This window comes from Equus asinus, chromosome 16 (assembly GCF_041296235.1).
Source record: "Equus asinus isolate D_3611 breed Donkey chromosome 16, EquAss-T2T_v2, whole genome shotgun sequence".
Classification (NCBI taxonomy): domain Eukaryota; kingdom Metazoa; phylum Chordata; class Mammalia; order Perissodactyla; family Equidae; genus Equus; species Equus asinus.
The window spans coordinates 28,096,103-28,107,976 of NC_091805.1; the positions used below are offsets into that span (position 1 = coordinate 28,096,103).

At 39.0% G+C, this 11,874-nt stretch overlaps 1 protein-coding gene across 7 annotated transcripts in view; it reads left to right on the top strand.

Moving 5' to 3' along the window:
* The window catches only part of RPAP2 (RNA polymerase II associated protein 2), a 72,052-nt gene extending 60,558 nt beyond the window's left edge, over positions 1-11,494 (top strand). For 6 of the 7 annotated variants that reach the window (XR_011494850.1, XR_011494849.1, XM_044749499.2 and 3 more), the window contains 2 exons: positions 7,954-8,103; positions 11,029-11,494. Coding sequence is in view for 5 of the 7 variants with exons in the window: in XM_044749499.2 (XP_044605434.1) it covers positions 7,954-8,095 (142 nt within the window). In the remaining 2 variants the exon portion in view is untranslated. The remainder of the gene's footprint in view (positions 1-7,953; positions 8,104-11,028) is intronic. The other variant, XM_044749497.2, reaches the window with a different exon arrangement.
* Positions 11,495-11,874: the final 380 nt, after the last annotated feature.

The window sequence follows — 11,874 nt, forward strand, 5'->3', positions numbered from 1 at the left end:
CGTGACTTGCATTCTCTCCTTTTGAAGTGTAGCATATGTGGAGCAGTCAGCTAAATAAAGGTCTTATCAATAAGATGCAGTTTGACACTTGGCTTTTTGCTTTTGTTGTCACGCCATTTACCATATGGTAAAGAACTAGTTATAGAAGGCCGCCTGTCTTTTCGGAATAGAGATTTGAATCAGCGACATGAGACGTTTCCCCTCTTGTTTGTGATTTCAACATTGCAAGTTATGTTGTTTTTTTCAAATTATATTCTCCAGCATATAGACTATTTGTGGTAAGCCATCCTTTTAGTGTCACCTTTAGAGGTTTTTATTCAGACTTAAAAGCACTTGAAGGAAATAAATTGAAACATAAAAATCTTTGGTTTTTACTCACTGCCAATCACATTTTCTATTATTTTAAAGGTATTTCCTATATAAAACACATTGTTAAATATCAACTGTGGTATATCATTGTTTTTTATTTAAGTAGAATTAGTTTTGGGCCCAGTTTATTGTGGTTTTGATATTCACTATTAGAAACTGCAGGACTGGAGGAGAGGCTTGAGTCCCTGTCAGTGTATTATAGGGTTGGAGTTGTTCTTGAATGAAAAGGTTTAACAGATAAGTGATATATCCTAATAATAGTGTACAGATAAAGGATTAAGAGGAAAGGAGGAGCTTGGGGAGTCAGGTTAACAAGGTGGGGGCATGGTGTTTGATAAGATCCTGAGATTGTACTTGAAAGACAACTTAGATGTGAAAGATCTTATTTCATGATATCTTTATTTGGGGTGGGAGTTATGTTGTTTTATGTTTTGAAGTAATGAATTTATACAATATTTATATTCTGAGGCACTACATTTTAGGAAAATGAAATGCTAGAAGAGGGTGTAAGGAAGAACACCAATCTGAATAAGGAGCAGTCAGACGGCGTCTATGAGGAAGGATTAAAAGGACTTGGAATTAATTGAGAACCATTTTCAAGAATATAAAGGAATGAGCCAGCCCTGATGGCCTAGTGGTTAAAGTTCGGTGCTCTCACCACTTTGGCAGCCCAGATTCGTTTCCTGGTTGCAGAACCACATCTCCCATCTGTCAGTTGCCATGCTGTGGCGGTGGCTCACATAGAAGAATTAGAAGGAATTACAACTAGGATATACAACCATGCCCTGGAGCTTTAGGGAGGGGGAAAAAAAAAAAAGAGGGCGAATCCTTCTTTGCAAAAAAAAAAAAAGAAGAAGAATATAAAGGAATAACTTTTAAGAAATTGCCAGAAAATTTCTGTGAAGGAGACAATAAAATTCTACAAGAGACATTTAGATTTTATATGAGGAACAGTGTCTAGAACTTAAAATTTATTCACCATTGCAGCATGCTACACATAGAGGTATAGAATCCCCCACCTTCAAGATCATGGAGATAGTTTCTTCACAGTTTTATGTAAAGGGACCAAATCACCTCATTAAGAAAAGATCTTGTGTCTCTTTCTTAGATCATTTAACTCTTAAGAGGAAGAGATTGAAAGGGAGTATAGGTTCTAAAAACAGTTGAGTCCTTGTTTTGTGGCTACATTTTGCTACTTTCATTGACCTAAAAAGGATAAGAATACCCCCCATTCAAGAACAGTAATAACAGCTAGAAATGCACAGAAATAAAAGACCTATGTTAATTGGGTTGTAGATATCCTAAATTGCTCTTCCTTTTGACCAATAAATCTCATCTCATTTAAAGTGAAAAGAATTTCCTCTCCTTTCACATTTCATCTGTGAGGATGAAGTACTTTTGCTCCTGAGGAAGGCACCAAGCAAATACTCCAGGGCCAGTCCTTTGCTCCAGTTTCCTCTGTAGGACTGGAAGGGAGTTAAAGCTACAAACCTGAGCCTGGTCAGTGGCACTTAGCACTACTCACTCTTGGCCAATCTTAGCGCTTCCCTGACAACACTGAGTTCCAGGACAAGTGGAAGTGAGGAGGGGAAATGTAGGTCTTGATTTAATGCTTGGTCTACCTGATGAATTTGAAGCTCAGCTCATCTCACCGATAGATGTTATGAAATATTCTGGCGGGAAGATGCTGCTATGTGCAAGCAGGAGTCAGGAAAATATTTCCTCCCTTCCTTCCTCTAAAAATGAAAGGAGGAAAAAACACTTCTAAGCACAATAAATAAGTGGCCTCTTAAGCAACTTCTTCATTCAGCAAGTAACTATTGATCATCTACAGTGTGGCAGGCATGAGGCACAAATCATTGCTGTCCTGACATTCACCTTTTGGATGGAAGATAAATGGTAAACAAGCAAACAAATAATAGAATTAGACAATAGTAAGGACTGTGGAGACATTAAAAAACGTAAGTAGGTAGAGAGGGTGAGAGTGAGGATGGATTTCAGATGGGAGAGGTGACGTTTAAGCAAAACTGATTCACATGCAGGAGCCCACCATTCAGAGATCTGGAGGAAGAGCACCCCCAGGAGAGAAAACAGGCAGCTGCTAAAGTGAGGACAGACTAAACCTCAGTATAATTGAGGCAGGGTTGGGCAGCTGGTTGGAGTGGAGTAAGCCAGGGAAAGTTCTCTCTCCGGCTGGAAGATTTTATGAGATATTTTTGGTTTCTTTAAGCATCTTCCAAACTTTAGTGATCCACTGTGCAAGAGATCTTTCACAGACAGACCCTGAATATCCAAATGGTTCCTTTGGATTTCTCATGTCCTGTTTTAATTGTTCTCGTTATCAGAGCTATAGTATATAAGCATTATATTAGTGACTCAGTTACTCATTTTATTTTATTTTTTTTCTAAGGATTGGCACCTGGGCTAACAACTGTTGCCAATCTTTTTTTTTTTTTCTGCTTTATTTCCCAAACCCCCCCGGTACATAGTTGTATATCTTAGTTGCAGGTCCTTCTAGTTGTGGGATGTGGGACGCCGCCTCAACGTGGCCTGACGAGCGGTGCCATGTCCACGCCCAGGATCCGAACCCTGGGCCGCCGCAACAGAGCGCACAAACTTAACCACTCGGCCACGGAGCCGGCCCCACAGTTACTCATTTTAAATTAGAATTGGCACATAATAGTCTTCTAGTATAAGGGTCGGCCAACTTTCTGTAAAGGGCCAGATTATAAATATTTTCAGCTTTGCTGGCCCTACAGTCCCAACTACTCAACTCCGCTGTTGTAATGCAAAAGCAGCCATAGGATACCTAAATAAATGGGCAAGTCTGTTTTTCACTAAGATTTTACAAAAATAAGCAGCAAGCCAGATTTGGACCACAGACCATAGTTTGTCCACAGACCTGTTGTACATTGAGAAGTGCTAATATGGGGAAGCAGCAATTTCAATTCTATAATCATTCACCAAATTATTGAGAACAAGCCTGTGGGAAATACAAAGATGGATGAATAAAATGCGATCCCAGTCTCCCACTGTCTGGTAGGTAGGAAATATATGTACAATTAACAATACATACTTTCATATTATTTGAAATATTTATAAGAATTTATTCATGTGATTGAAGCAATGAAATGAAAGGAAAATAAAAGGCCCAAAGAAATTGGATTTCTCATACAAATAGTTATTAAAGCATGAGACCAACCTGATCAGATCTCTGAGAGAGGATTGTGATGGTAATGTGGAGAATGGATTGGAGTGGAGACCACTTAGGAGGCTGTAGCTGTAGTCCAGGCAAGAGAGAACTCATCCGAATTAGGATGGGGCCAGTGAGAATGGAGGAGGTGAAATAGACTCAAGAGGCACTTCAGAGAAGGATAAGCAAGACTTGGCAACTGATTGGACGAAGAACATTAAGGGGTGAGAGTTAAAGAAGACTGAGGTTTCCAGTACCAGAAGGTTTGATGAAAATGAGAGGTCAGAAATTCAGGTTTGAATGTAATGTATTTGAGGTAGTTTTTGGACATTGAAAGGGAGAAAAATCCTAGAAAAGTTAGAGATTTGAATCATTGATAGTCAAAGCCATGAGAAGGTCAATATGAAACCTTAGCTAAGACCTATCATTAATGGGCTGGTGAAAAAAGAAACGCCAATAAGAGAGATTGGAAAGAATCCGGTGGAAGGAGAATCGTGACAGAGAGTGCCTCCAAAGCCAAAGGAGGAGAATTCTAGGAAGGGAGGAGGTGATCAGGGACATCAAATACTGCAGGCAGCTGGGAAGAGAACTAAGAAGAGGCTTTCAGATGTGGCAAGTAAGAGATCACTGTTGACCATGAAAAGAACAGTTCCAGTAAAAAGTCTTTGCTCGTCTGTCATTGAGACTGGTTCTAAGGCACGTGGGGATTGTGTTGCTTAGTGTTTTCTGGTTTCCAAAGCCCTCTTCCGCGGTCACTGCTAACAATAGCAGACTCTGGACAGAACCGTGTCTCCAAGCTCAGTGCAATGCTCCTCTGCATCAGATAGGTCCTCAGACTCCACTCAGCCTGACGACACGTATCATTAGAGCAGCATATACCCTAAAAAGAATCCCAGCAATTAGTAGCATCTTGGCAATGGCTACAACCAACTCTTATCATTGACTAAAACCATAATAGGATGATAAAATGTTATGATCTTGCCTCTGATTCATCTGTGCAAGTAGGCACAGAAGCCTCTTGCTACAAAGATGACATGGAAATTCAGCAAACGCTCAGTAAGCAGCCAGGCTGGAAGAGTGGGCAGGTAGTCAATTGCTATTAAGTAATAAGACATGTTAAAGTAGATGAGCCAAGGAATCGAAAACATAAGAATTATAGGTAGTCCTTATCCAACTTTAAATGTAAATCACTTTGGAGATAGGAGCAAATCATAATTCTTTTGAATGAGTCATTCATAAAATTATAATATACTATAATATACTAATATAACTAAGATTTTCAGGTTTCAGCATCTTTCTTGACATAATATTATTCATTATGACTCTAACTTGTCAAAACCACCCTTCATTTTTTTGTATTCATGAGCCTGGTGAGAGGATAATTTTAAAGAGAAAACACAATTTTTTACACAACTCTCCAAAAGCAGTCCACTGGATTACTAATGTTTAGAGGTACACAGGAGCTATTAGAGTATTTATTCATGTATACCTCACCTTATTCCAAAAAGGATTTAAGTCAACTTGAAATTTTTAGAAGGTTATTATATATTTCTATGATCATTTACATTCTGTGTTAGGGACTGAGGGGTGGGGAAGAAGTCTTTCAGTTAAAAATTAAAGGGGAAACACAAGGGAATAAATAAGGTTAAAGAAAATCTCGTTGGCTAACTTTCCAGAATTATAATTATGCAACAACACTTAGGGCTCAAGTGCTAAGAGTAGTCAGGAAATCCTGGCTCCAGCTGCCTAAGGATTGCTATCTATCTGCTTGATGACTTGCTGCAGAAATCTCCAGGCCCCAAGTTGATATTCCTGTCTCCTAAAAGACACCAGACCTTGTGTGATTTTTCTATCGGCACTTCCTTCTGCCTGCCAGCTTCTTGCCATTTTTATATTTGTGGTCCTCCACTTCTCAAAAGCAAATTTAAAACATTCTGTTCTTTCTGCATGTTCATTGAGGACTCAGTACACATCAGTTAGACTAGTAAAGATTAAATTTATAGAGTGCTCTACAGCCTACAAAGAATAAAAGCTAGCATATTAGCCAAGAGCATGGGGCTTTTTTGAGATAAATTGCCTAGGATCAAAGCCCAGACCTGCCGCTTACTATCTTTGTGCCCTCGGGGAAGGTACTTCAATTTTTTTGTGCCTTTGTTTCCTTATCCATAAAGTGGGAGCGATACCACATCCCTCAGCATCATTGTACAGTTAAAGGCAATAATTCATGCTTAGAACAAGTACGTAGTACGTACTCACAGGGAGCACATGGTAAGTGTTAATTGATATTGTAATCATTATCATAATTGATTTTTAAAAAACCTATTCATCTACAGTGTCCTACTTGAATTTTGCAGTGATAACTTTGAAGGAACTTAAGTATTATTGATTGCATTGTTGCTTTCCTTTTTTTTTTTTTTTTTACTCCTAGCTAAAGTTTCTCATTTACCCTAGTTTTTCTTTATGAACAGAATTTTTAGGTGAATTTTTAGAACACATCTTATAATGAAGTTATTAGTTTGTGGAATAATTTGGCCTAATAAATTTGCTAGAGAAGTGTTACTGTTCCTAAAATATTTTCTAACCAGGGCAATTGATAGAACGATTCTCTTACAAGTTGTTTCTCTATAACTCTTCTTATTTTCTGCTCTCATGTGGGCACACAGGTTGAAAAATCTAGCAGTCACCATTTACTTCTAATTTGAGGGTTTTTAAAACATACTAATGGCACTTTGAGATGTAATTGAGAAAACTTTGTTTTCATATATGAACCAAATACTGGTCTCCTTGAAAGCCAGAGAATTATTTCGAATGTGTCATATAAGTACCATTTTAAATATACACAAGAGCTAGGTTTCTATGGAGTTGACATATCTCATGCCTCCTCTGACTTCCTGGTTTTATTTTAGCCAATGTTATCCCATCTCCAATATCTTTGGTCTTATTGTGGGGAAACAGCAACTTTTTATTTTAAATGTTGACATCACCTAAGTGTGGGAGAAGCCAGGGTTGACTTCTGGGTTCCATCTCCTCTGTAGGAAGATGCCTCAGGAAAAGCTGGCCCCAACTGCCAGAGTTCACCCAAGTGCCCAGCTTGGGCTTGGCATGGAAGACTTGGGTAGTCCTATTTCCCAGTATGAATGCCTTTGGGGAACGCCTGCAGAAAAAGCTCATAAAGTGTGTGAACCTAGTGCTCCATTCCCTAAGTGGAAAGAATACAGGGGAGATGGGGAGGGAATACACTACAGTGGTTTGCCCGTGTAGAACTCTGTGGATTTTGCTGGACTATTGGAGTCATCTGGTGTCCAGTTGTTGCTAAGATGCTTTCAGGGATATAGAGAATTTACCACCTCCTTCAAGTCCTGGCCATCTTTGGACAATTCTGACAAATTTTTCCTTTTACTTCTACTTTCTATATGAGATGGCTAAGCGGGGAAGAAATCTGTGTCTCAGAAAATAGCATTTCCCATTCCATACTCACTACTGCGAAATTGCTGTGCTCTGATTTCTTGAGGTTTATTGATTGAAATCGGAGAGTTATTTATATTTGATGTGCCCAGTGGCAATGACCAAGGTTAAATAAGCATCTGGAAGAGCTTTGTGGGAAGCGTAAGACTATTTGGGGGAAAAAAAAATTTCTCCCAAAAGCTTTTCAGGAATGTAACTTGCAAAGGTTCTGTGAAGCTGGAGGTAAAAAATAGATATATTTATGAAAACTAATAAATCTTTTTATTATTAAATCTGGTGTTTAATCTTTAGATATTCACTTTTTAAAAATCATGCTTACAATCAGATTTCAATGAAAATTACTTTTCAGATGGTGTTACATGTAATCAGTCTTTAAGGGTATTTACTGGAAGTGGTTAGAGAAAAAAGCAGTGTTCCTTATGACGTTCATATTAAGTGCCTTATAAGTTGTAATTCATCTATATAGTGTTTTTTAAAATAAAAATGTTGAAATTTCATCTAAAAGGTAATCTTGTTTATTATTTATTGTCTTTTTTTTGAGGTGCTATAATCCAAATATTCAAAATAAATTATGTTTTAAAGCAATTCTGAGCTCTAAGTTTCTCTCCACAACCTCCTTTCCCCAAGTGGAAAGACTTCATTGATTTTCTTTTCTGAGCAGAATTTTGGTAGTTTTTGCTGGCAGGATGAAGAACATGTTATAGATTCAGGCTGTTAGACCTCTTTCCATAACAATGTGTTTGATCTTTCAATCTTTTTTTGAGATTTCTTTTTTGCCTTTATTAGTTAAGCCTTGTCTCTCTGGGAATTTTGTTACGTCAGAGAGACTTCATCATCCTCACAAAATCCCCTCTGCCACGCAAGACGAGAGCCCCTTAGACCTTCCCATTTCACGGATGGGTATTTAATATTTTTGGTTATTTCAGACTGACTCCAATTCTGGGCATTCAGAAGCACTTTCAGGAAAATGTGGTGTTTACACAGTTTATAGCGACCCTGCTTGAAGAATTACATTTAAAGAATGAAGACCTTGAAAGTTTAACTGTCATATTTAGAACAAGCTGTTAACCAAAGTGGTGAGTTGGATTGTGTTTTACTTTGATTTGCTTTTCATTTGTTGCCTGTTTGGATTCTTTTTTTGTATTGGAAATTTTTAAAACCAAGTACAGATCCCGAGATGTCCTCAGTTTGCTCAGGAAGAACCTGATAACCTTTAGTTCTCAGCTGCTCCAGTCACTTCCTGTCCGCTCTCATTACTTTGTGCCCCATCCTGCTTCTTCCTCCTGTATAGGCTACCACACTTAGTTCTATTTCTCGCAATCCAGGAAACTCCCCACCATCACTTTGTACTCAAACCTAGACCAGCCCGCATTTCCCATCTGATTAGTTTCTCCCCAGGAAGTAGCAATTTACTTCAACCAAACGAGCAGCAGTCCATTGAGAATGTCCTCATCGTACTCCCCTCTTCAAGGAGATCAGCCCCAACCCGCCAATATCTTAGTCCTCCCACGTGCAGATAAGCAGGTGAATTTACAATTCTGGTTTTGTTAAGTCCTGACCCTGCTCCTACTATCCTGAGGTCTTGCCTCTTTCAAAACTGCGCATCAGAAGGTCCCCTCCCTCATCCTGCCTTGATTGCAACTCTGCATCTCTTCCTCCCCTTAATTCTCACTTTGCACACTCTCAGGTGCTCAGATAGGTATTGATTTAATGTTAGAATTGAAGACATTCATCCTAAACTATAAATGAGATGCTCTCAGGAATTTTCTTTTTTTAACTTTCAATTATTTTTTTAAAATTATGAAAGCAATACAAGGTTGTTGTAAAAATTAAAATTAAATACAGAATTGCATATAAAATTTTTTAGAAAGGAAAATTCCCCCCTCACCTGTGCCTCCAATCCTGTCTCCTTCCCAGAAGCACACTTGATGTGTATCATTTTATATTTTACTTGAATTTTTGTTAAAAAAAAAAAAAAAGGAAAAAACCTTCAAGCAACTCTTTAAATATATGAGAGGGATATTTGAGACAGGTATTGTGGCAGGCAAGGAACAACAGCATCCCTCTATTCAGCCTGCTGGAAACAGAATATAAGGAGTCAGCACTGTAACTGCTCCCACTTAGACTGAGCCACCTTTACAAACGACCCTGCTCCCCCCGAGGACCCTGGAAAACAAAGGCTTTCACTCAGGGAGTGAGCTCAGCTCAGGTTCACCTTTGTAAGCATCAAGGCAGGGGCTCTTCTAAGAATATATTGAGGTTGGAGTTTTGTTTTATCGAGCTTCGGGTACAGAGGATTGAAGTAATCACACTACTGAGGTCATGACACCCTAACTGGATAGGTTAAAAAATTCCTTTTCCAGATAGACTGAGAACAGAATGCCTAACCAGAGGTCCTTCCAGACCTGCTTTAATGAATAGGTACTGAATAAGAATCCTTTTTTTTTTTTTGAGGAAAATTAGCCCTGAGCTAACATCTGCTGTCAATCCTCCTCTTTTTTGCTGAGGAAGACTGGCCCTGAGCTAACATCCGTGCCCATCTTCCTCTACTCTATGTGGACGACGCCTGCCACAGCATGGCTTGACAAGCAGTACGTAGGCCTGCTCCCAGGATCCGAACCGGCAAACCCCAGTCAAACTTAACTGCTGTGCCATGGGGCCAGCCCCAAGAATTCTTTTTAATTAGCATATTTTAAACTTGTATGCAAACAGATGGTGTTAAAGTTCTTTTAAGGACTTTCAACAATAGATATTTAAGTGGATTTAACAGCTCCCCTTTGATCATTGTTTATTTACATTATTTGTGTCAGTAATCCAAGGAAAACCTTTGACTAGACTTTTTGTCAGTATTATGAGATTCTGAGTGAATGAGGCTTTATTAAATAATTTTCCATATGAGAAATGGAGATGGTTGTGTGTAGGTGGATGGATTTTTTTCCTCTGCATGAGTTTTGTAAACCATAAATTCATTTGAGTGTAAAGATTTTAACCTTTTAACCTTTTTAAGATTAAATTACTGCTAGCTAGTATATGTAAATATGCTTTCAGTTGCAGATAACAGAAAAAAAATCCAGCTCAAACTAGCTTTTCTTATGGTGATATATTAATTATCTTCTGCTACTTAAATTACTCCAAAATTTAGTGGCTTAAAACAACAAACACTTTTTTATCTCATGGTTTCTGTGAGTCAGGAATCTGGACCCTGTTTAGCTTAGGGCCTTTGGCTCAGAGTCTCTCTTGAAGTTGCAGTTAAAGCTCTGCCAGGACTTTGATGTCATCTGAAGGACCACTGGGAGGTCCCCTTTCAAGCTCACTCATGTGGTTGTTGGCAGGATTTAGTTTCTCCCTGAGTTGGACTCAAGGCCTCAGTTTCTCACTGGCTATTGTCTAGAGACTTCTCCCATTTCTTTGTTTTGTGGGCTGCTCCATAGTGCACCTCACAACTTGGCATGTGACTTCCCTCAGAGTGAGCAAGTGAGAGAGGATACCCAGTATGGGAGCCACAGCCTTTTTGTAACTAATCTCAGAAGTGACATCCCATCACATTTGCTGTATTCCAGGACTAGTTAGAAACTAATCACCAGATCAGCCCAGGGTTGCATAAAGGTGTGAATACCAGGAGGCAGGGATCATGGAGGGCCATCTGAGAATCTGTCTACTACAGGGGGCAAAATTGTCCAGTAGTTCCTTACCACACTGTCCTGGTGAGAGTGTTGAACTACCCACTCATTGAGGACACCCCTGAACCAATCCATGTGGCCATGAATGCAGTGAGCTAACCCAATCATTCTGGCAAGGGATGGGGGAGAGAGAAGAGGACTGTCTTATTGACCCAGACCCATCAAGGCCTACCCTTTGAGCTGAATATGAAGCTGAGTCTATTTCCACCCAGACCACTATTGCTACATAATGAAGGAAACTGGAATGTATATTGGGAAGAAAACACAAACTGGTAAAATATTTTAGGTGTTTTATTCAAACTGTCCTTTTTTGCTTCACAGGTATAATCCATGAAGACAGAATATGAACTTCTATTCACCATTTCTGGAATTCTAGCCACAATGATGGTCTGGTGGTGACTGATAACTAGCTTTGTTCCAAGAAAGACCTGTACCTCTTAGATTTCAACTCCCTGCCTCCCCATTCCTAACTGTACAGAGTGACTTCCCCAGATAGAGGAGAACCATTTATTCCAACAAGGACAACCAAGTTCTTGCATCCCTAGCTATAAGACATAGTATTTTTATTTATTTGAAAATGAAACGAAGTCTTAAGTTGAAACTCGAATGAATATTCAAGAAAATATAATGACCTCTTATTTTTTCCTGAATGATTCCAACTATCTTATCAGTTGACAAAAAAAAGTTGAGAAAATTCTGATATTGGCCTCACAGTCTAAACTCTAGATTCTAAAGAACAGTAAAGAGTTAGGTCAATAAATGCCATCTAAGGTGAAGCCCTTTCAAAGTCTAGTCATTATTCTTTTAAAGAAGCTGACTGTGCTATAAAATGGTCCTGAACGATGTGGTGAACCTCACAAGTCCAAAACAGGAGTATCCCAGAGCTTTCTGGACTCAAAGAAATAAAAAATTTTTAGAAGTGGAATCTGCAGTTTGTTATCAAGAGGGACAATCACTAGAATTTACACTATTTTTCCGAAATACATATCAAGCATGCAAGCTAGCAGGGCCTCCAGAACAGTGAAGGGGAGCCTCAGACAATTTGGGGAGTTTTACTGAAGGACCAAGAAACAATATAAAATCAGATGTATACTCTTGGACATGGAGGAAATGACAGCTGCTAACATTGCAGCCATGGCAAGGAGCCAGAAAGCAGCCTGGTGGAGT